Here is a 24080-nt window from a genome sequence, read left to right as displayed (position 1 = left end):
AGCATGTGAACAAATGAGCAAAATGGTGTTTGCAAGAAACAACGGACCTCCTCGCCGCGGGGCTTGTTTGGCACGCTTTACGCTGGAGCGAACGGGAAGTAAAGACGAAAGTACAACGGAAACAGAGCACTATCTTCTGCATCACACGCAAGCAACCGAAATGGCATCCCACTTGGGGAGCAGTGAGGCAGACTTGGTCCGATCTACGGATGGCAGAAACCGGGAACACGACCAAGCAACAACACCACGTCAAATACGTTTCAGTCGACAGTGGCGGGAAGGGAGTCTAAATACAAAGTCAAAACTCAGTCTGCCTCACAATAAGAGCTGCAGTCGGGCACATCTGTTTCAAAACATACACAGTGCCAGACAGCGAACTCGGGTCACATCACAAAAAGGCAACCGAAGTCGACATCACCCCCAAGCCGATAACCAAGGAACACATCTCGACCCTACACACAGACGAAGCTGCCGACGAAGTGACACCCTCAATCGTGACATCGACGCTGCAAACAGTCGGTGAATCCGATACAGCCTCATCCCGGGCATTGTTGGATGACTCAGCAGTCTTCTTCTGGCAACCAACCGTAATCTTCGTCTCCTCCTCCGGAAAACCGTCCGAAGGAATCACCAGACTGTATGAGGTTTTATCCGTGGTCTCCTCCCACCATGTATCCTCATAAGCTGGGACAACATCTGTGTAGTTTCCACTGCAGTGCTTGGCGGCGCCCACTCCGTCCTTACTGCGACAGAACGTGCTCTGGTGTTGCGTGGGGAGAATTTCTGCACCGCCTCGGCACACCAGAGTGAATCTGTTGTGCGACGGACCCAGCTTGATGGATTGATGTATCTGATCGCTATTTTTCCTGTACGCAAATGTGACAGTCTTGTCAGTCACACTTGCTCTGGCCGCAACGGCCACAGTCAACTTACAGTTGGTGTTCGATTTGTTAGTATCTAAGCGCCCCATAATGCACTTTTTGTCGGTGTAGGGGAGATTCATGGCCGGGATGTTCAACTTCTTCGCCGTGTTGATACTATACTCTGGCACATTCGCCCAATCCACGCCTTCCGTGGATCCAATGTGAAAGATTGTCACATCGGCAGATTGGATTTTTCCATCTTTTTTTTGCAGGCCTACATGTCAGACGTGCTTTCGGGACATACCTGCTTGTTGTCCGATCCATCCGTTGCAAAGTTCAGTTGTGCGGAGTGGCAGGCTACCTGCAGTGCAGATAGTTGCTCGGACAACGGTGCTTCAACAAGCTCTGGCGAGCCATTTCCGTGTCCAACGCCGGCGTACTTCGTCGTTCCCTCTCTTGCTATGCGTACGGAGCGAATGCGACTGCTTGGATCACACAAAACACTGATGACAAGATAGTCCTGCCATGCTCACAGCGACAGCAAGAAAGCGAATCCCAGTCTAGATGCAAGTGTCCATTTCAGCGGTTTCCGCGCAGATGGCGAAACTGCGATGCCGAGGATGAGGCCTCGACGACCGTCGCGCCCGCCAAATACACATGCGCCATGATTCGACAAAAAGGTCTGTTTGTCCACTGAACGAGGGTAGAGTGTGGGAAAAATTGGGCCCTCGATGGGGTGCTATCAGGGGATACGGTGCCGGCGAACAATAAAACCAAGACTGTCTGTGACGAGGGAAATAGCACACACTTGCGCAAAACAGAGAGACCCATCCCTGCAGTGCTTGCGTGGTGGCCGCGCTCTGCAGGGGCTGGAAAGATAAAAGAACAAGGTCGGACAAGTGAAAACACCTTGAAAATTGCGTCCGCCTCACAACCTGCTTCCACGACACTGCTTTTCGTGATGATAAGGCAAATAAAATTCAATGAAGAAGGAAGTGGGTCCGCACCAACCGTTGAGACACTCGCCGTGTTGCATGCGGCTCTGCGTTACCTCTTCGACGCAATTTTTGACCTGTCCAGAGACACTGTGTTCAGCCGGGCGTCCCGCTCGGTCCGGGGTTTTCGGACATGGGGAATGAGGTACAACATGGTAGCGGACTCCGAAATGATGTACTGTGCGCTCGGGACCCTCCTCATATTTTCACTGCCAACAGAAAGGATATTTCAGTGAAGACGGAAAACGAAGTCAAACTGCGGTGACTGCGGTGTTGAGTGTGACCTTCCAGGACGTGTCTTGTCGATGCGGTCGAATTGCGCTAGTGCAAGCGAGGCGGTAGGGGCGCAGAGACTCACTGGTAAAAATTGTAGAGCCACTTAAACATGTATTTATGTCCATCAGTGCTCTGTCTCACCGGCTCCAGCGAAGGCTAGCCTACATTGGCTGTTTTCCTGTGAATCTCTCACGCCGTGGTGGACCAGCGTGCAGATCAATAACGGTGACCTTGGTGGCAGGAGTGACAGGAAGGGTAGCAGCGAACGAGAGGAGGCGAGCTGGCCAAGGATGCAGGGACGACAGAATGTGGCCAAAGGAGCCAACATGGAAGGCAGAGAAGAGAGCCCAGCACGGAGTGCCATCTCTTGCTTCCCTTCTAACCCCGGCAGGGCCACATCGTGTCCTTTCAACGCTAACACTTTGAGATAATGATTGTTGCCTTCACCAAAATCCGGTTCGCATGCCTGAGTTTCATGCTCACTCCCAGGACTCACAATAGATGTATGCAAACGGGGTCCCGGAAAGGCTATGTTTGCTCCGTCAGGGGATGTCTTGTCGCCAGATGTTGGAAACTGGTTAGACACATCGTTGTCGCGGTGCATCTTGGCATGCTGCCCTGTGGTAACACCTTTTCAACCGTGGGAATGCTCCAGGTCAGACAGCTATTCGAACCTGGGCATGTCGTTTGACGAGCGAGCTGAAGACCAAGTACGATCTAGCTGAAACCGCTGGCTCCCCCTTGTCTTCACGAGGAGCCACCACTAGCGGGTTGAGCGAGGGTTCGCCGAGAAAGCGTGGCAACTGCCGGAGGCATTAACGTAGGAAGGGATCATGCGTAGAGGAATTATTTGTTGCGCTAAGCCAGAAAATAGTGTCGCTGCGCTTATTTATGCGTCGTTCCCCGCGTCGTGCTTTCTGCTTTGCGCTGTGAGCACCCTTGTTTATTCAGATGAAAATTTTTGTCTCGTGTTGGCAGAAGCGAAGGGGTGGACCCGGAAACCTTGCGAGGTAGCTTTTCTCGCTAACCTGGTATACCCTGTCTCCGCGGCAGGCTCGCAATCGATTTACCCGATTCCGCTGTCGCCTGTCTAGACGCTAGGTATATGCCGAAGGAGGGTGAAGTGAAGCTAGGCTTCCTCGAGGTTAGCTACGTTCATTGTGAGTAAAGAAAGCTCACGGAGTGTTTATGTGCAAGACACGAAACTGCTCTTCACTCTCTCATTCCGTCCCTTTCGAGTCGCCGCTGCCACGCTGCCGAACTGGGGTACCATCGACAGGGCACGCGCCGTGGCGGGTCAAGTTGCCGTGCTACAGTTTGCATCGATATTTCATTGTAACACCCAAGAAATCCGTCTTCGATATAGTTTGAGACTATTTTATTTAAGACTTTTTTATCTTCATGATACCTTCCTTATCAAAACCAAATAATACTGACTTGAATGAATGGTGTCTTGACACAGCGGTTTTGCTGCATTAAGTCGAAAAGCGTGCATCCTCTGTCCTGTCTGGTCGGGCGCCTTCTGGCCGCACGCGTGTTTCCGGCTGGATGTGCTTTTTCGTAGACTGGGCGACAACCCCATCACGGAGGGTTGGCAGAGCCGCGCACAGGCAGAGCGTGGTGGCTTTAGAGTTGGTTTCAAACTCTTTGCTTCTTCTCCGTTGACGTCCATTCTCCCGTCCTTAGGAAAGATAAAGTCGTGGAGACCGGTTGTGAGGAGGACACGACGTGCAAGGTGTCTTCAGTTGTCCAACCCTTCTTTTCTGCCCCTTCAGAACCCCGCCAAACCGTTAAGCCCTGCATGGGTGCAAACATCTGTACTTTACAATTGCGTGCTACCACCTGCATCGTGGACGGTATTGCACTTTATTATCCTGCGACGCACCAACCGTTGGTACCAGCTTGACAAGAGCAGCTTCCACCACACTACACTCTTGTTCAGTGGTCAAATATACCTGTTTGTCAAATCATGGGGCATGTGCGAACGCAAGGCGCAGCGGTCGTCGATGTCTCATCCTCGGCATCGCAGTTTCTTAATGTGCGCGAAGTGTCGCTGAAAATGACACTTGCCTCTCGATTGGGATTAGTTGTCCTGCTGTTGCTCGCGAGCACGGCAGGGCAATCTGGGTATCCGTCTTCCTTTGTGATCCAAGCAGTGGCCGACGAACCGGCCTCAGAGTGTGTTGTGCAGGAAAGCGAGGGTCAGACAACGTGCACCTGCCTGTCGACCGAGGCAGGAAAACCAAAGGTACTTCAGGCAACGCTGTCGGCAGCGAAATCTGCGCTGCAGTTGGTGTGCCAATCGGATCTAAAATGTGCACCAGACGGATTGTCAGAGAAACAAGTTTGTCCAGAAAGCACCACAGACCTGAAGGACTGCAAAGCAAATGGTCCGACTGAATGTGTCAATGTCACGACCCTACTCACCGGCAACATTGAGACAGTGAGATGGGAAGAAGTCAATGTCGACTCAAAGAACCCCAAGCCCAAGAGGCTAACTATTCCCACGGAGAACCTTCCATACACCGACAAAAAGTTCATAGTGGGTTGCCTCGATAAGGAAGGAAACAATGCCAAATGCAAGTTGACAGTGACGCTTGAGGCGAGAGAAAGTGTGACTGAAAACCAGACAGTCACATGTGCCTACGGAAAGACCAGCAATCCAACACACCAAACCATCACGTTAAGCCCCTCTCAAAACAGCTTCACTCTGGTGTGCGGAAGCGAAGGAGAAGTTCTCCCGACCGAATACCAGAACACGTACTGTGTTAGTCAGGCGGGAACGAACGCCTCCGCCGAGTGTTGTGGCAATTACACAGAAGTTATCCCAGCGTACGAAAGCAACTGGTGGAAGGAAGACAGAAGCAGTCACTCATTCACTCTGGCGATTCCAGAGGATGGTTTTCCGGAGGAGGCAACGAATATCACGGTTGGCTGCCAACAGAAGGGTGCTGACACATCCAACAATGCCCGGGATGAGGCTGTATCGGATTCACCGACTGTTTGCAGCGTTGACGTGACGATTGAGGGTGTCACTTCGTCAGCATCCTCTGTGGGCACGGCTGGTGCATTCTCTTTCCTTGGAGGTTTCGCTGCGTTGTTGACAGGGTTAGGGCCTGTGATGTGAGCCGCGTTCGTCGAGTGCATGGATGTGTCCTTGGTAATGGTTTCTCATTGGTAGCACTGCGTTCACCATGGTTTTGTTTGTTGGCCGGTTTTTCTTTTTTCGTTCCTTCATCCGCCGATGTGTATGAGTCGTATGTGTTGTTCGCGATCTTGCATCGCCGGAATTCTCCTGCTGAATCGCAGTTCGCCCGTCTAACTAGGCCAAAACTGCGCATTGTTCTTGCTTAAAGCTCTTTCTCCGAAGAACCAGAACGAGAACCTATTTGAAAGCAAAACTATTGGAACTTGTTGACTCCTAACACGCCACTATCCTTCCTCTCCACCCCACGCAGTAGGGAATAGTGTCAGAGACAGGCATTTCAAAATTCCATCGATGCGTAGGGACACAATTCGAGCCTATGCGAGTCCTGATATGATACGATAGTGGCTCCAGTCGTGATAGAACCGGCAGTTCACAGCCGGGTTGCTGTTTTGCCGAAGACCGCCGGCAGGTAGGAGACACCACAGAGCGACATGCGAGGACACTAGCAGCCTCGCTATGCAGTAGGATTGAATGCGCGACATTTCCACGTTTTATCGTTGTCTCTGCTTCTGAACGCTCTTGTGCATGGCAAGCAGTCACAAATCCGGCTGTTGTTTCCTTCCTGCAACCATCTGGTACGTCCCCTTCGCAAACGAGGTGGCCGTTCACACAGCGCTTTGCCACAGCGGGCGCCATTGCAGACTTCCCACACACCACCGGCAAATACCAGACCAGTAAACGAAGGAGCGACTAGTCACACCACCCCTTGGCTCTCCTAGATCTCGCATGAGACTTCTGGAACACATCCAAATGTGGCCGCATTTTCTTGCATGTTCCTTTTGTCATCACGCCGGGACAGAGGCACAGAAGAACCATCTTGGGAGAGAGGCAGATGCGTGCTACGGCCGGCGAGAATGTTGCAGGTCGCGAGAGCAGCAACCGGCTTGTTTTACCAGGGGTAGGCGCAGTAGATGATACTGTAGTTTTTCTTTAGGCTTTAGAGAGGATCCGCACACGACACAAGGTAACCCCGTACATGTTGGTGGCAGCGCGAACCATGTTCATCTTTGCAACTTCTGCGGAGTCGACTGACGTGACAAGTTCTGCGGAAAACAGACGACATTTATCACACTCCTCCGCTGCTTCACAGTAGCCTGTTATCAAGCCTCTGGCGGCATACAGGTGGCAATGGGGCATCAACGTTTTTCGCACCACGGTAGACTGGCTGAAATGAAAGGAATCCCGTTGAATCAAGCTCGCCTGCTAGAACGGGTCCAAAGTCCATTGGAAAGCGAGATAGGAAAAGACAAGCATATCCTCATAAGCTCCAGTATCGCCCAGTATATACACTATTCAAGCAGTCGGCGATCAACACCAGATTTCGAAACGGAATGGGAGTTGCACAGAGGAAATAAGTTTTTCAGGTTTTAGATTTTCTACCCTCCAGGACCGTCCACAGATGCGAGGTAAAGCGAAAGTTGAGAGCTGTGGTTGCCCCGTCATGGGCTATCCTATTACCAGATAGTGTAAAATGGCCTGACACATCGTAGTCGCGCTGCATCATATCCTGCTACCACAGGGTAACACACATTTTGGACACACGCAATGCTCCTGCTCATACTCCTCGTTGAAGGTAGACGCGTCATCCACCAAGTGAGCTCGGGCAGAGTACTATCTATCTGATATTTTGACTCTCTCTTGTCTTCATGAAAATCCACCAACAAGCACGTTTTGATTAGGACTCGTGGGGCCGACGACGAATCGGGGAAACAGTCATAAATAGTTTACAGGAAGAGAAGTATTTTTCTGGAACACTCACGGCATATAGTGGCAAAAAGGCTAGCTCCGACTATTCCCTTTTGTCCAGGAAGGTCCCCTCATTTGTGCCCGTTTATATGTGCTCGAATCGGATAAATACTGACTGCCAGGGGCTGGCAGCATTCACGCGGCCGAAGCAGCGGAGGACGAGGGCGTGTTTGAAGGAAAGGAGAGGCAAAGCACGACCGTCCGTACTCCAGTACGTCATTGGGTTTTCACAGCTGCATGTTTTCTCTTGGTATGTCTCGCGGCACACCCGTGCAATGTAGCCTCTTTCCTCCATTCAGGGAACACGATCTCCGGGATAGAGTCTCCGTAAGTTCCCTGTACTGGTGTTCGCACTGCCCGTGGCCACATTCCGGATGAATGTGGATATACGTGAAGGTGCCCCGAGAGTATCTGCGTGCGTTACGTCAGATGAAAGCTCAAGGAGAGTACATGTCGAGTAAACTACACGCCACCCTCCTACTCCGTCCCTTTCGGACTGCCGCTGCCACGCTGCCGAACTGGGCACCAGCGACGGGAGACGGGACGCACTGGAGGGTCAAGTTGCCGTGCTACAGTTTAAGTTGCTCTTCCAAGGTAACTCGAGAAGTCAGTCTTCGAACTAGGTTAGAAGGATTTTATTTGATACTTTTTTACATCAATGATATAATCTTCTTTTAAAGTTAAAAGTACAGACGTCAACACGGGATGTGAAGACACAGCCCCTTACTTCGGAGTGAGATGCGAAGCATGCATCCCTTTCCTCGTCGCAAGTGGCCCAGACCCGAACGGGAGTCCCCGGCTGGATGCGCGGTTGGTTCGGACACGGCGAGAATCTCGTCCCGGGCGGAACGCGGCACGCGCTCACCGGAGCGAGGTGTGCCCGTAGAGTTGGTTTCCAAGCCCTCGCTTCTTATTCGTGGGTTTCTTTTTTTCTCTCATCAGGGAAGGTAAAGGCCTGGAGACGAGATTTGAGGAGACACGACTTGCAAGGTGTCTTCAGTTGACCCACCCTACGGTTGTTTCGTCAGCCCCAGCAGAATCACGCGAAACACTAAGCACTGCATGGGTGCAGACATCTGAAGTTGTCACGTCCCCAGGTCTCCTACAGCGGTGAGGTGATTAATTTTTTAAATCTCCGATACCGCAACCTCTGACATATCTGTGACAAGACCCGATTTTCTCACCCTGACGCTTCGTTCCGTAGACCAATACTCCCTGTGTCCAGTCATGGTGCACGCGCGCCTGAGAGGCGCGGCGGTCGTTGAGGCCTCACCCTCGGAGTCGCACTTTTTTGCTGTGCACGGAGAGTCACTAAAACGGTCACTAGCAACTCGCTTCGTCCTGGTTTTCTTGCTGTTACTCGCGAGCACAGCAGGGCTATCTGGTTATCCGTCACCCTTTGTGATCCAAGCAGCGGCCGCGACTCCAAATGTTTCAGAGTGTGTTGTGCAGGACAGCGGGGGTCAAACAACGTGTACCTGCGTGTCGACAGATGATAGAGATCCAAAGGAGCTTCAGGCAACACTGTCGTCAACGAAATCTGTTCTGCAGTTGGTGTGCCAAACGGGTCTAACATGTGCGCCAGACGAGCTGACCCAGAAACAAGTATGCCCAGAAAACACACCAGACCTGACGAAGTGCAAGAACGATCAGGGCAATCCTAAATGCATCGATGTCACAACCCTGCTCGCCGGCTCCGCCGAAAGCATTGGATGGGAGGCCGTTCCAGAAGTGAAAAATGTGAAAGCGAAAAAATTAAGCATTCCGCGCGAGAACCTCCCCTATAGCGACAAAAAGTTCATTGTTGGGTGCCTCTCGACTCCCACTACCAACAATACAGCCAAATGTAAATTGACTGTGACTCTTGAGGCGAGGGCAAGCGTGACAGATAAGCATACCGTCACTTGTGCCTACGGAAAGACCAGCAATCCAACACACCAAAGCATCAAACTGAGCCCGTCACAAAACAGGTTCACATTGGTGTGCGGAAGCGATGGAGAAGTTCTCCCGACGGATTACAAAAGCACATACTGTTTTAGTGAGGAAAAAGGGAACGCAGCCAAGACGTGCGGTGGCAACTACACAGAGGTTATCCCGGCGTACGAGAGCAGTTGGTGGAATCAAGACTCAAGCAATCACTCATTTAGTTTGGTGATTCCGCAGGACAGTTTTCCGGAGGAGGAAACGAAGATCGTGGTTGGATGCGGAAAGAAAGCTACTGGGTCAGTCGACGGTTCCAAGAAGGGAACATCAGCAGATTCGTCGAGTGTGTGTAGCGTTGAGGTGACGATTGAGGGTGTGACATCTTCCGCGTCTTTTTCTGTGGACACGGCAAGTGCCTTCTCTTTGGTTGTCGGTTTCGCGTCGCTGCTCACAGGGTTAGGTTGTGTGTTGTGAGGCGAGTTCGGGGGGCGTTTGGAGGTGTCCTTTGTAAGTATGTATGTCTCATTCTAGAGACCTGCTTACAACATGGTTGTTCCTCTCTGTAGTGAGTCTACTGCCGCAATAAACCGAATTCGCGAATGGGAGGGCCGTATGTGCGGGTCTTGATTTTACGTCGAAGGAAGTCCTGCTGTTTCGCAGTTCGTAGGCCTGATACAGAGGAAACCGTGTTTGACTCCTGTCTCATGTTTTACGTTCAAGAGGAACAATGTGTACTGCTTTTCGAAAGAAAGATCCTTCCATTTTCGTGAATCCTCACAAGTAAATATCATACACACGCGCCAGGATATGGAAACTTGGTGGAGCCCCAGTCATTGAGGTTCGCACGTTTGAACGGAATTCGAATGTGCGAGGTACCTGATTTCGAGTGGTGGGGCCACCAGGTGTGGTTTGCGGAGGCACGAAATCAGTTATTCCGTAGGATCTTCGAGCCAGGAGTTGACGAACATAACTGCGCCATCACTATGATGGGGAAGAGATTGCAGGTTTCTCTAGTTTCGTGCCGTCCTATCAATTGAAACAAGAGAGACAGTGTCTCCTTTTTGTCGTTGCCTACGGCCTAATGTACATTGGATACATCAGACACGGACAAGCAAGTAGAGTAGCATCCCAGCTCTACACAGTAGGATTGAATGCGGACCAATTTCACGGTTTTTTCTCTTTTCTGCTTCGAGGGGACCATCCCATGACCCAAAACATAACTGCCCCACCTGCCTTATTTTCCTCCCTTCGCGCGATCGTGTGAGCAGCCTGTCGCAGAAGACTAGGTGGTTCATCGAGTCGTTTGCCAGAGACATCGTCATGCAGACTTCCTCTTCACACCGCCAGCAAAAACCAAACCGATAAACGAAGGTGTTACAAGTCGGACTACGTAACGCCGATACAGGACCTAGAACCGGATACGTGCACCAGACTCCAATCCACCTATATAGAGCTTGTATTGTTCTGTTATGAGCACGTGCGAGAGGAGGCATGGATCGATGGCTGGGGCTACGCAGGTGTATTTTAAGGCAGCCAACGAATATTGACTGCCGTGAGAGAAGGAATGGTTCTTTGTTGCATCAAAGTATAAACAGTTGAGTATGGTGTGGTTGCGTTATAGGGTCAAGGAGAAACAAACGCACCTAAACAATGCTTCCCCAACGTTTTTTTTTTCATGGGAGCGTGAGCCACCATCAGCTTGGCGAGTTCTCCCGGAGTCCGCCGAAATGAGAAAACACACGGAAAACAGGCAAGCGTCAGCTCACTCCTCCGCTAGATAAAAGGTAGCCAGGTGTTAAGCGTCGAGTAGAGTACAGGTAGCGTTGTGGCATCAATCGCTCTGCACCAAAACAGACTGTCTAAATGTAACGGATCCCTCTGAATCACATTCACCTTCTAGAATCGCTCCACACTCCACACACTTGTGTGGTAAGTGAACTCGTAGGATTTATGGAACCAGAATTCTGTCCTGCTGTAGTCACGACCGGTACACACCATTGCAGTTGACGACCATCAACTCCCGATCTCGAGAGAGAATAGGAGGTGCACCGAAGGAAATCAGACTTGCTGGCGTTAAGACGTGCTCGCGCCCTAGACCCGCCCTCACGTTCACCCGAACAACGTCCTGGACTCCTGTGTATATGCTTCGACAGGGGTCATCTTGTTCTCATATCCTGGAAACCGTCAGACACATTGCATGGTTGTATCATCTTTGCTGCCATGTGGAAACAAGTGTTTTCCACGGTGATAATGCTCCAGCTCACACAGAGACTTCATAGTAGACATGACGAATGCGCAGGAGGCAGAGCAATATCTAGCTGGTACCTCTGACTTGCCCTTGTCTTCCGGCGCACGCAGTAAGCACGAATTGAGCGAGCCATCGGTGGCAAATCGGGGCTACAGGCGGATCTCGTTTACAGTTAGAGAGACAAACATCGGGGAGAACTCCACATGCTCACCAGAAACGAGGAATGAACTCATCTACACCGCTGCTTATTCCGGAACATGCCGCCATGTGCGCTGCTGGTAAGCCGCTCAATTCGGACTAGACCCGAGCGGCCGAGGGACGCAGGCTGGCAGCTCTGAATGGAGAGAACCCATGGAACACAGATGGTGTGTTTGAGTGAAGGGAGAACCCAAGGATGACCCTCCTCACTCCACTTTGGCATTAGGCTTTCCAGGTTCCTGTTTTCTCATAGCAATACCTCTGGGACCCCCCTCCCCCCTCGCGAGGTAGCGTTTCCGCCCCCCTCGCGCTCACTTCTCCCTCACCAGCGGCTCCCTACACATTTCACTATACTGGCGTCATGAGCGGCCCCTTGACAGATTCCGAAAGGGAGTGGACATACCCGAAGATACCCCGAGTTTATGTGTATGAAAACTTATTTTTAAAAAAGTGATCGAGCGAGTGTATCCAAAAATGAAGGAATCTACTCTTGACCGTCCCATTCGTTGCGTTAGGTAGTACCGCCGCCCAGCTGTGTCGCGTGCGTCGCATCGACGAGGCATGCGCTGGAGATTGAAGTCCGAGCGCTCGAGTTCGACTTAGTCTTCTGGGGTCACACGAAAAAATCCGGCCTCGGACAAGGCTATGTGGAATATGAGGTGTGCTAGGACATAGTAGCTTTGCCTGGATTATACAGCAAGCATGCATCCCTTTCCTGTGTAGCCGATTGCCCCAGACCCGAGCGGGTGTCCCCCGCTGGATGAGCGGATGCTTCGGACGGCAACAATCTCGTTCCGGGCGAACGCGGCGCGGGCTCACGGAGTGAGGTGCCTGTCGAGTTGTTGGTTTAGACCCCCTTGGTTCATCTTCGTGGCACTTCATTTTCTCTATCATCAGAAAAGGCACAGGCAACGAGACGAATTTTGAGGAGCCGGGACTTGCAAGGTGTCATCAGTTGGCCGATCTCTTTGTGCTTCAGTCCCTGCAGAGCCCTGCCTTAAGGCAAGCAAGCTCTGCGCGGACGCAAACATCTGTATTTACATGCGCAGGCTATCTCTTGCATTTTCCCTGCACTTTTCACCCGTATCGTAAGTTCGGGTATCTCCCTGACAATCCAGGCTTCCTTACACTGTACCCTCGTTCACTAGACAATCACGCCTCAGTCAAACCATGGCGCATGTGCGTTTGGCGGGCGCAGCGGCTATTGAGGCCCCACCGTCGGCATCGCGTTTTCTTCGTGTGAACGGAGTGCCGCTGAAACTGTCACTTGCTTTTCGATTGGGATTAGTTTTTTTCCTGTTGCTCGTGAGCACGGCAGGGCTATCTGGTAATCCGTGCTCCTTTGTGATCCAAGCAGTGGCCGACGAACCGCAGGCCTCAGCGTGTATTGAGGAAAGCGGGGGTAAGACAACGTGTACCTGCGTGTCGACAGAAAATGAAAATCCAAAGGAGCTTCAGGCAACACTGTCGGCGACAAAGCCTGCGCTGCAGTTGGAGTGCCAAACGAATCTACAATGTGCACCAGACGGATTGGACCAGCAACAGGTATGTCCAGAAGGCACGAAAGATTTGAAAGACTGCAAACGTAATGGGGGGACGCCTACATGTGTCAGTGTCACGACCCTACTCACCGGCAACGCCGAGGCAGTCAGATGGGAAGATGTCAATGCCGACGCACACAGAACCAAGAAGATGACTATCCCCAAGGACAATCTCCCCTACACCGACAAAAAGTTCATTGTGGGTTGCCTCAATAGTGGGGGAGCCCAAGCCAAATGCAAGTTGACAGTGACGATTGAGGCGAGAGAAAGTGTGACTGAAAACCAGACAGTCACATGTGCCTACGGAAAGACCAGCAATCCAACACACCAAACCATCACGTTAAGCCCCTCTCAAAACAGCTTCACTCTGGTGTGCGGAAGCGAAGGAGAAGCTCTCCCAACGAAATACCAGAACACGTACTGTGTTAGTCAGGCGGGAACGAACGCCTCCGCCGAGTGTAGTGGCAATTACACAGAAGTTATCCCAGCGTATGAAAGCAACTGGTGGAAGGAAGACACAAGCAGGCAATCATTCACTCTGGCGATTCCAGAGGACGGTTTTCCGGAGGAGGCAACGAATATTACGGTTGGCTGCCAGAAAAAGACGAGTCAGTCCTCTAAGAAGAAAGGGGAACCTGCAACCGAGTCACCGACCGTCTGCAGCGTTGATGTGACGATTGAGGGTGTGGCATCAGCCGCGTCCCTGTCTGGGGGCATGGGTGGTGTGGTCTCTTCGGTTGTTTCCTTTCTGGCGCTGTTGACATTTTCTGGCTGTGTGGTGTGAGATGTGTTCGGCGAGTGCCTGGATGTGTCCTTGGCGACATTGTGTGTCTCACTGTGCAGCGCCGCTGTGTTCAGCATTGTTCTGTTTCGTTGATCTGTTTTTCGATTATTGTGTTACTTCATCCACCGGTGTGTATGGGTCGTATGTGGTGTGCGCGATTGTGCGTCGCCGGAATTCTCCTGTTGTTCCACATTTCTTACGTCTAGCTTGTCGAGAACTGCGCCCTGCGCTTGCTTCGAGCATTTTTTTATGAGGAACGACCCGAACGCCTTTTTGAATAAAAGACTTCCAACTTGTTGAATCCTCGCATTCTACTACCGTTCCGTACCAGGAGAAACAGCATGGAGAAATGTTGGGGACAAACGTTTCATAGTTCCACAGATGTGTACGCAAGTTAGCCTGGTGTATGCGGCTCCTGTTTCGTATAACAGCGCCTTCAGTCGTGGGTTTCGCAGGCGAGAAGTCATCCCCTATGTCCTTGGAAGCAGCAGTGCAGGAGAACCTCTCCTTCGTCATTCCATTGAGGGAAACTTTTCATTGCTCTCTCCTCTGTTCCCGATGGAACAGGCAGTTCCCAGTTGGTTTGATGTTTTGCTTCGTACCGCCCGGAGATAGGCGACACCAGAGAGCGACATGGAAGGAGACTAGCAGCGCCGCTATCTGCAGTAGGATTGAATGGGTGATATTTTCACAGCTGCTCGTTGTTATTCGCTTCTGAACATTCGATGCGCATGAGAAGCACCTATACTGCCTGCCTTTGCGTTTGCCTCCAAATCATGGGGAGTCAGCCTCAACGTCAGAAGTTAAGTTTCAGCATCCCGTAAAACGCAGGCGTCGGCACACAGACTTCCCCTCCTCACCGCCAGCAACATCCAGACCCGCGAACGCAGCGGCGGCAAGCCAGAGCCCATATCGAATCTGTAGGGCGGAGGCTGGGGTAGATGAAAGAGATTCAGATTAGGCTACACATTTTTGCATTGCTGCCGGTAGCGCGTCAAGCAGGAGGCAGGAAAATCGGCGGGGGGGGGGGGGGGGGGGGGTGGTGAGCTGGTGTGTGTTGAGGCCGCCAAGGACACTGGCTGTCGCGAGAACGCCAGCGGGCTTCTCATTGACTAGGATTAGACATAGTTGACTAGGGTGTGGATCTGTAGCGGGCACAAGTCCAGAACACAGCCACCACCAAAACATGTTCCCGATACGTATCGACGGAAACGCGGATCACGTTTATCGTGGCGACCTCTCCCTGATTCAGCCGAAATAACAAAAACTACGGGCAAGAGGCAATATTCATCTGAGTCCTCCGCAGCATGCAAGTAGGCTGGTGTCCAGCCTCGAGTAGTGGACAAGCAGCTTCGCGGCTTCGATCGCTCTGCACCAAAACAGACAGTTTAAAATGTAGCGGATCCCTCCGAATCACATTCGCCTTCGAGAACCGCTCCACTCTCCACAGGTGTGTGGTAAACGACGTAGGAAGTCTATGCAGCGAATTCTGTCCTGCTCTAGTCACGTCCCTACACAACATTGCAGTTGACGACGACCAACATCGGATCTCGAGAGAGAATAGGAGCTCCATCGAAGGAAATAAAGGTTTGCAGACCTTCAGATATGCTAGTGCCCCAGGTTGGCCCTCACATACACGCGATCAACGTCCTGGACTCCTGTGTATGCTTCGACAGGGGTCATGTTGTTCTCATGTGGTGGATCCGATCAGACACATTGCATGGTTGTATCATCTTTGCTGCCATGTGGAAACAAGTGTTTTTCACAGTGATACTGTTCCTGCTCACACCGAAACTGTATGGTAGACATGACGTTCGACAAGTGCGAAGGAGGCAAACCAACATCTAGCTGATACCTCTGACTTGCCCTTGTCTGCCGGCGCACACAGTAAGCACGAATTGAGCGATCCATCGGTGGCGAATCGTGGCTAAAGGCGGATCTCGTTTACAGTTGGAGGAACACACATCGGGGAGAACTCCACATGCTCACCAGAAAAGGACTGGCTTCATCTACACCCCTGCCTATTCCAGAGGATGCCCTCATGTGCGCAGCTGGTAAGCCGCTCAATTCGGACTAGACCCGAGCGGCCGAGGGACGCAGGCTGGCAGCTCTGAATGGAGAGAACCCGTGGCAGACCGATGGTGTGTCTGAGTGTAAGGAGAACCCAAGGATGACCCTCCTCACTCCACTTTGGCATTAGGCTTTCCAGGTTCCTGTTTTCTCATAGCAATACCTCTGGGACCCCCCTCCCCCCTCGCGAGGTAGCGTTTCCGCCCCCCTCGCGCTCACTTGCTCCCTCGCCAGCGGCTACCTGCACATTTCACTATACTGGCGTCATGAGCGCCCCCTTGACACATTCCGAAAGGGAGTGGACATACACCGAGATGTCCCGAAAAATGAAGAAAAGTACTCTTGACCTTCCGATTCCATGCGTTAGTAGCACCGCCGCCCAGCTGCTTCGCTTGGGTCTCATCGACAAGGACAACATGCGCTGAAGACTTAACTCATAGCGCTCCAGTTCGACTTGATCTTCTGAGGTCACACGAGAAAACCCTCTTCGAACGAGACTAGATGAGAAATGAGGTGCGCCAGGACACAGCAGTTTTGCCTGGATTGAGGCAGCAAACATGCATCCACCTTTCCTGTGTAGCCGAGTACCTGGGCGCCCGTTTGCTTCGGGCTGGATGCCCGGTTGTTTCGGACGCGGCGACAATCTCGCCGCGGGGGAACGCCGCGCACTCTTAACCGGAGAGAGAGATGCCTGTCGAGTTGTTGGTTTAGAACCCCTTGGTTCTTCTTCGTGGCACTTCATTTTCTCTACCATCAGAAAAGGTACAGGCAACGAGACGAGTTTTGAGGAGACGGGGCTTGCCAGGTGTCATCAGTTGTTCGATCTTTGTACTCTTCCGCCCCTGCAGAGCCCTGCCCTAACAAGCAAGCACTGCGTCGATGCAGATATCTGTTTTTACATGTGCAGGCTATCCCTTACATTTTCCCTTTACTTTTCACCCCTATCATAAGTTCTGGCAGCGCCCTGACAATCTCAGATTTCCCTACACTTCACCCGCGTTCAGTACAAAATCACACCTCCGTCAAACCATGGCGCATGTGCGTTTGGCGGGCGCAGCGGCTGTTGAGGCCTCACCGTCGGCATCGCGTTTTCTTCGTGTGAACGGAGTGCCGCTGAAACTGTCACTTGCTTCTCGATTGGGATTAGTTTTCTTGGTGTTGCTCGTGAACACGGCAGGGCTATCTGGTAATCCGTGTTCCTTTGTGATCCAAGCGATAGCGTCGGAGGCAAAGGCATCGGCGTGTGTTGAAGAAAGCGGGGGTAAGACAACGTGTACCTGCGTGTCGACAGAAAATGAAAATCCAAAGGAGCTTCAGGCAACGCTGTCGGCAACGAAATCTGCGCTGCAGTTGGAGTGCCAAACGAATCTACAATGTGCACCAGACGGATTGGACCAGCAACAGGTATGTCCAGAAGGCACGAAAGATTTGAAAGACTGCAAACGTAAGGGGGGGACGACTCAATGTGTCAATGTCACGAACCTACTCACAGGCAACACTGAGACAGTGAGGTGGGAAGAAGTCAATGTCGACTCAAAGGACCCCAAGCCCAAGAGGCTAACTATTCCCAAGGAGAACCTTCCATACACCGACAAAAAGTTCATAGTGGGTTGCCTCAATAGAGGGGGAGCCCAAGCCAAATGCAAGTTGACAGTGACGCTTGAGGCGAGAGAAAGTGCGACTGAAAACCAGACAGTCACATGTGCGTACGGAAAGACCAGCAATCCAACACACCAAACCATCACGTTAAGCCCCTCGCAAAACAGCTTCACTCTGGTGTGCGGAAGCGAAGGAGAAGTTCTCCCGACCGAATACCAGAACACGTACTGTGTTAGTCAGGCGGAAAAGAACGCCTCCGCCGAGTGTAGTGGCAATTACACAGAAGTTATCCCAGCGTACGAAAGCAACTGGTGGAAGGAAGACAGAAGCAGTCACTCGTTCACTCTGGCGATTCCAGAGGATGGTTTTCCGGAAGAGGCAACGAATATCACGGTTGGCTGCCAACAGAAGCGTGCTGACACATCCAACAATGCCCGGGATGAGGCTGTATCGGATTCACCGACTGTTTGCAGCGTTGACGTGACGATTGAAGGTGTCACTTCGTCGGCATCCTCTGTGGGCACGGCTGGTGCATTCTCTTTCCTTGGAGGTTTCGCTGCGTTGTTGACAGGGTTAGGGCCTGTGATGTGAGCCGCGTTCGTCGAGTGCATGGATGTGTCCTTGGTAATGGTTTCTCATTGGTAGCACTGCGTTCACCATGGTTTTGTTTGTTGGCCGGTTTTTCTTTTTTCGTTCCTTCATCCGCCGATGTGTATGAGTCGTATGTGTTGTTCGCGATCTTGCATCGCCGGAATTCTCCTGCTGAATCGCAGTTCGCCCGTCTAACTAGGCCAAAACTGCGCATTGTTCTTGCTTAAGGCTCTTTCTTCGAAGAACCAGAACGAGAACCTATTTGAAAGCAAAACTAATGGAACTTGTTGACTCCTAACACGCCACTATCCTTCCTCTCCACCCCACGCAGTAGGGAATAGTGTCAGAGACAGGCATTTCAAAATTCCATCGATGCGTAGGGACACAATTCGAGCCTATGCGATTCCTGATTTGATACGATAGTGGCTCCAGTCGTGATAGAACCGGCAGTTCACAGCCGGTTTGCTGTTTTGCCGAAGACCGCCGGCAGGTAGGAGACACCACAGAGCGACATGCGAGGACACTAGCAGCCTCGCTATGCAGTAGGATTGAATGCGCGACATTTCCACGTTTTATCGTTGTCTCTGCTTCTGAACACTCTTGTGCATGGCAAGCAGTCACAAATCCGGCTGTTGTTTCCTTCCTGCAACCATCTGGTACGTCCCCTTCGCAAACGAGGTGGCCGTTCACACAGCGCTTTGCCACAGCGGGCGCCATGCAGACTTCCCACACACCACCGGCAAATACCAGACCAGTAAACGAAGGAGCGACTAGTCACACCACCCCTTGGCTCTCCTAGATCTCGCATGAGACTTCTGGAACACATCCAAATGTGGCTGCATTTTCTTGCATGTTCCTTTTGTCATCACGCCGGGACAGAGGCACAGAAGAACCATCTTGGGAGAGAGGCAGATGCGTGCTACGGCCGGCGAGAATGTTGCAGGTCGCGAGAGCAGCAACCGGCTTGTTTTACCAGGGGTAGGCGCAGTAGATGATACTGTAGTTTTTCTTTAGGCTTTAGAGAGGATCCGCACACGACACAAGGTAACCCCGTACATGTTGGTGGCAGCGCGAACCATGTTCATCTTTGCAACTTCTGCGGAGTCGACTGACGTGACAAGTTCTGCAGAAAACAGACAACATTTATCACACTCCTCCACTGCTTCACAGTAGCGTGTTATCAAGCCTCTGGCGGCATACAGGTGGCAATGGGGCATCAACGTTTTTCGCACCACGGTAGACTGGCTGAAATGAAAGGAATCCCGTTGAATCAAGCTCGCCTGCTAGAACGGGTCCAAAGTCCATTGGAAAGCGAGATAGGAAAAGACAAGCGTATCCTCATAAGCTCCAGTATCGCCCAGTATATACACTATTCAAGCAGTCGGCGATCAACACCAGATTTCGAAACGGAATGGGAGTTGCACAGAGGAAATAAGTTTTTCAGGTTTTAGATTTTCTACCCTCCAGGACCGTCCACAGATGCGAGGTAAAGCGAAAGTTGAGAGCTGTGGTTGCCCCGTCATGGGCTATCCTATTACCAGATAGTGTAAAATGGCCTGACACATCGTAGTCGCGCTGCATCATATCCTGCTACCACAGGGTAACACACATTTTGGACACACGCAATGCTCCTGCTCATACTCCTCGTTGAAGGTAGACGCGTCATCCACCAAGTGAGCTCGGGCAGAGTACTATCTATCTGATATTTTGACTCTCTCTTGTCTTCATGAAAATCCACCAACAAGCACGTTTTGATTGGGACTCGTGGGGCCGACGACGGATCGGGGAAACAGTCATAAATAGTTTACAGGAAGAGAAGTATTTTTCTGGAACACTCATGGCATATAGTGGCAAAAAGGCTAGCTCCGACTACTTCCTTTTGTCCAGGAAGGTCCCCTCATTTGTGCCCGTTTATATGTGCTCGAATCGGATAAATACTGACTGCCAGGGGCTGGCAGCATTCACGCGGCCGAAGCAGCGGAGGACGAGGGCGTGTTTGAAGGAAAGGAGAGGCAAAGCACGACCGTCCGTACTCCAGTACGTCATTGGGTTTTCACAGCTGCATGTTTTCTCTTGGTATGTCTCGCGGCACACCCGTGCAATGTAGCCTCTTTCCTCCATTCAGGGAACACGATCTCCGGGATAGAGTCTCCGTAAGTTCCCTGTACTGGTGTTCGCACTGCCCGTGGCCACATTCCGGATGAATGTGGATATACGTGAAGGTGCCCCGAGAGTATCTGCGTGCGTTACGTCAGATGAAAGCTCAAGGAGAGTACATGTCGAGTAAACTACACGCCACCCTCCTACTCCGTCCCTTTCGGACTGCCGCTGCCACGCTGCCGAACTGGGCACCAGCGACGGGAGACGGGACGCACTGGAGGGTCAAGTTGCCGTGGTACAGTTTAAGTTGCTCTTCCAAGGTAACTCGAGAAGTCAGTCTTCGAACTAGGTTAGAAGGATTTTATTTGATACTTTTTTACATCAATGATATAATCTTCTTTTAAAGTTAAAAGTACATACGTCAACACGGGATGTGAAGACACAGCCCCTTACTTCGGAGTGAGATGCGAAGCATGCATCCCTTTCCTCGTCGCAAGTGGCCCAGACCCGAACGGGAGTCCCCGGCTGGATGCGCGGTTGGTTCGGACACGGCGAGAATCTCGTCCCGGGCGGAACGCGGCACGCGCTCACCGGAGCGAGGTGTGCCCGTAGAGTTGGTTTCCAAGCCCTCGCTTCTTATTCGTGGGTTTCTTTTTTTCTCTCATCAGGGAAGGTAAAGGCCTGGAGACGAGATTTGAGGAGACACGACTTGCAAGGTGTCTTCAGTTGACCCACCCTACGGTTGTTTCGTCAGCCCCAGCAGAATCACGCGAAACACTAAGCACTGCATGGGTGCAGACATCTGAAGTTGTCACGTCCCCAGGTCTCCTACAGCGGTGAGGTGATTAATTTTTTAAATCTCCGATACCGCAACCTCTGACATATCTGTGACAAGACCCGATTTTCTCACCCTGACGCTTCGTTCCGTAGACCAATACTCCCTGTGTCCAGTCATGGTGCACGCGCGCCTGAGAGGCGCGGCGGTCGTTGAGGCCTCACCCTCGGAGTCGCACTTTTTTGCTGTGCACGGAGAGTCACTAAAACGGTCACTAGCAACTCGCTTCGTCCTGGTTTTCTTGCTGTTACTCGCGAGCACAGCAGGGCTATCTGGTTATCCGTCACCCTTTGTGATCCAAGCAGCGGCCGCGACTCCAAATGTTTCAGAGTGTGTTGTGCAGGACAGCGGGGGTCAAACAACGTGTACCTGCGTGTCGACAGATGATAGAGATCCAAAGGAGCTTCAGGCAACACTGTCGTCAACGAAATCTGTTCTGCAGTTGGTGTGCCAAACGGGTCTAACATGTGCGCCAGACGAGCTGACCCAGAAACAAGTATGCCCAGAAAACACACCAGACCTGACGAAGTGCAAGAACGATCAGGGCAATCCTAAATGCATCGATGTCACAACCCTGCTCGCCGGCTCCGCCGAAAGCATTGGATGGGAGGCCGTTCCAGAAGTGAAAAATGTGAAAGCGAAAAAATTAAGCATTCCGCGCGAGAACCTCCCCTATAGCGACAAAAAGTTCATTGTTGGGTGCCTCTCGACTCCCACTACCAACAATACAGCCAAATGTAAATTGACTGTGACTCTTGAGGCGAGGGCAAGCGTGACAGATAAGCATACCGTCACTTGTGCCTACGGAAAGACCAGCAATCCAACACACCAAACCGTCAAGCTAAGCCCCTCGCAAAACAGGTTCACATTGGTGTGCGGAAGCGAAGGAGAAGTTCTCCCGACAGATTACAAGAGCACATACTGTTTTAGTGAGGAAGGAGGGAACGCCGCCAAGACGTGCGGTGGCAACTACACAGAGGTTATCCCGGCGTACGAGAGCAGTTGGTGGAATCAAGACTCAAGCAATCACTCATTTAGTTTGGTGATTCCGCAGGACAGTTTTCCGGAGGAGGAAACGAAGATCGTGGTTGGATGTGGAAAGAAAGCTACTGGGTCAGTCGACCGTTCCAAGAAGGAAACATCAGCAGATTCGTCGAGTGTGTGTAGCGTTGAGGTGACGATTGAGGGTGTGACATCTTCCGCGTCTTTGTCTGTGGACACGGCAGGTGCCTTCTCTTTGGTTGTCGGTTTCGCGTCGCTGCTCACAGGGTTAGGTTGTGTGTTGTGAGCCGAGTTCGGGGGGCGTTTGGAGGCGTCCTTTGTAAGTATGCATGTCTCATTCTAGAGACCTGCTTACAACATAATTGTTCCTCTCTGTAGTGAGACTACTGCCGCAATAAACCGAATTCGCGAATGGGAGGGCCGTATGTGCGGGTCTTGATTTTACGTCGAAGGAAGTCCTGCTGTTTCGCAGTTCGTAGGCCTGATACAGAGGAAACCGCGTTTGACTCCTGTCTCATGTTTTACGTTCAAGAGGAACAATGTGTACTGCTTTTCAAAAGAAAAGATCCTTCCATTTTCGTGAATCCCCACACATGAATATCATACACACGCGCCAGAATATGGAAACTTGGTGGAGCCCCAGTCATTGAGGTTCGCACGTTTGAACGGAATTCGAATGTGCGAGGTACCTGATTTCGAGAGGTGGGTTCACCAGTTGTGATTTGCGGAGGCACGAAATCAGTTATTCCGTAGGATCTTCGAGCCAGGAGTTGACGAACATAACTGCGCCGTCATTATGATGGGGAAGAGATTGCATGTTTCTCTAGTTTCGTGCTTTCCTCTCAACAGAAACAAGAGAGACAGTGTCTCCTTTTTGTCGTTGCTTACGGCCTAATGTACATAGGATACATCCGACACGGACAAGCAAGTAGAGTAGCATCCCAGCTATAGGCATTAGATTCAATGCGGACCAATTTCACGGTTTCTCCTCTTTTCTGCTTCGAGGGGACCATTGCATGTGCCAAAACATAACTGCCATGCCTGTCTTATTTTCCTCGCTTCCCCCGATCGTATGAAAAGCCTGTCGCAAAGGACTCGGTAGTTCATCGAGTTGTTTGCCGGAGACGTCGCCACTGGCTGTCGTGTGAGAAGAATGGTTCTCTTTTTCATCAAAGTATACGCATTTGAGTATGTTGTGGTTGCGCTATAGGGTCAAGGCGAAAAAAATGCGCCTAAGCAATGGTTCGCAAACTTTTTTTCATAGGAGCGTGAGCCAACATCAGCTTGGCGACTTCTCACGGAGTCCGCCGAAATGGCAAAACCTACGGAAAACAGGCGAAATTCAGCTCACTCCTTCGCTCAATGAAGGTAGCCAGGTGTCAAGCGTCGAGTAGAGTACAGGTAGCGTTGCGGCATCAATCGCTCTGCACCAAAACAGACTGCCTAAAATGTAGCTAATCCCACTGAATCAAATTCGCCTTCTAGAAAGGCTCCACGCTCCACAGTTGTGTAGAAAATGAGATAGGCAAACTCAACAATCGTACCCTCGTATGCTCCAGAACCGTCCGCTAAAGACACCTGTGAAACCGGCGGCGATTAACTGGACATCACGAGTATGGACATCTGCACGGAAGGAGATCACCTTTTACCGCTTTATAATTGTGCTCAACCACCCAGGACCGTCACCAGAGGCGAGCCAACATGGCACTGGAGAGCTGCGTATGGTACGTCAACGACCATCTTGTTGCGATATGATGGAATCCGGCGGGAAACATTCCATGGACCGTATCATCTTTGCTGCCATGTGGAAACAAGTGTTTGTCACACTGATAATGTTCCTGCTCACACCGAAACTGTATGGTAGACATGGCGTTCGACGAGTGCGAAGGAGGCAAACCAACATCTAGCTGATACCTCTGACTTGCCCTTGTCTGCCGGCGCACGCAGTAAGCACGAATTGGGCGAGCCATCGGTGGCGAGTCGTGGCTAAAGGCGGATCTCGTTTACAGTTAGAGAGACAAACATCGGGGAGAACTCCACATGCTCACCATAAACGAGGAATGAACTCATCTACACCGCTGCTTATTCCGGAACACGCCCT

The 24080-nt window shown here is 51.6% G+C and overlaps 5 protein-coding genes across 5 annotated transcripts; all 5 read left to right on the top strand.

Moving 5' to 3' along the window:
• Positions 1-4103: 4103 nt before the first annotated feature.
• On the top strand, positions 4104-5261 carry NCLIV_038950 (srs domain-containing protein; the record flags this gene model as incomplete). Its single annotated transcript, XM_003880804.1, has 1 exon — positions 4104-5261. The coding sequence occupies one exon, from the start codon at positions 4104-4106 to the stop codon at positions 5259-5261; it is 1158 nt and encodes a 385-aa protein (XP_003880853.1).
• A 3054-nt stretch (positions 5262-8315) lies between these two features.
• Positions 8316-9485, top strand: NCLIV_038940 (SAG3 protein, related; the record flags this gene model as incomplete). Its single annotated transcript, XM_003880803.1, has 1 exon — positions 8316-9485. The coding sequence occupies one exon, from the start codon at positions 8316-8318 to the stop codon at positions 9483-9485; it is 1170 nt and encodes a 389-aa protein (XP_003880852.1).
• A 3142-nt stretch (positions 9486-12627) lies between these two features.
• On the top strand, positions 12628-13782 carry NCLIV_038930 (srs domain-containing protein; the record flags this gene model as incomplete). The annotated part of the gene is made up of 1 exon (XM_003880802.1): positions 12628-13782. One exon carries the CDS (start codon positions 12628-12630, stop codon positions 13780-13782), a length of 1155 nt encoding a protein of 384 aa, XP_003880851.1.
• Positions 13783-16881: 3099 nt separating this feature from the next.
• On the top strand, positions 16882-18042 carry NCLIV_038920 (srs domain-containing protein; the record flags this gene model as incomplete). The annotated part of the gene is made up of 1 exon (XM_003880801.1): positions 16882-18042. One exon carries the CDS (start codon positions 16882-16884, stop codon positions 18040-18042), a length of 1161 nt encoding a protein of 386 aa, XP_003880850.1.
• A 3053-nt stretch (positions 18043-21095) lies between these two features.
• NCLIV_038910 (SAG3 protein, related) lies at positions 21096-22265 on the top strand (the record flags this gene model as incomplete). The annotated part of the gene is made up of 1 exon (XM_003880800.1): positions 21096-22265. The coding sequence occupies one exon, from the start codon at positions 21096-21098 to the stop codon at positions 22263-22265; it is 1170 nt and encodes a 389-aa protein (XP_003880849.1).
• Between the last annotated feature and the right edge of the window lie 1815 nt (positions 22266-24080).

This window comes from Neospora caninum, chromosome IX, assembly GCF_000208865.1.
Source record: "Neospora caninum Liverpool complete genome, chromosome IX".
Taxonomy (NCBI): Eukaryota; Apicomplexa; class Conoidasida; order Eucoccidiorida; family Sarcocystidae; genus Neospora; species Neospora caninum.
Note: the sequence above shows the minus strand (reverse complement) of the source record. Positions and strands in the feature narration are given on the sequence as shown.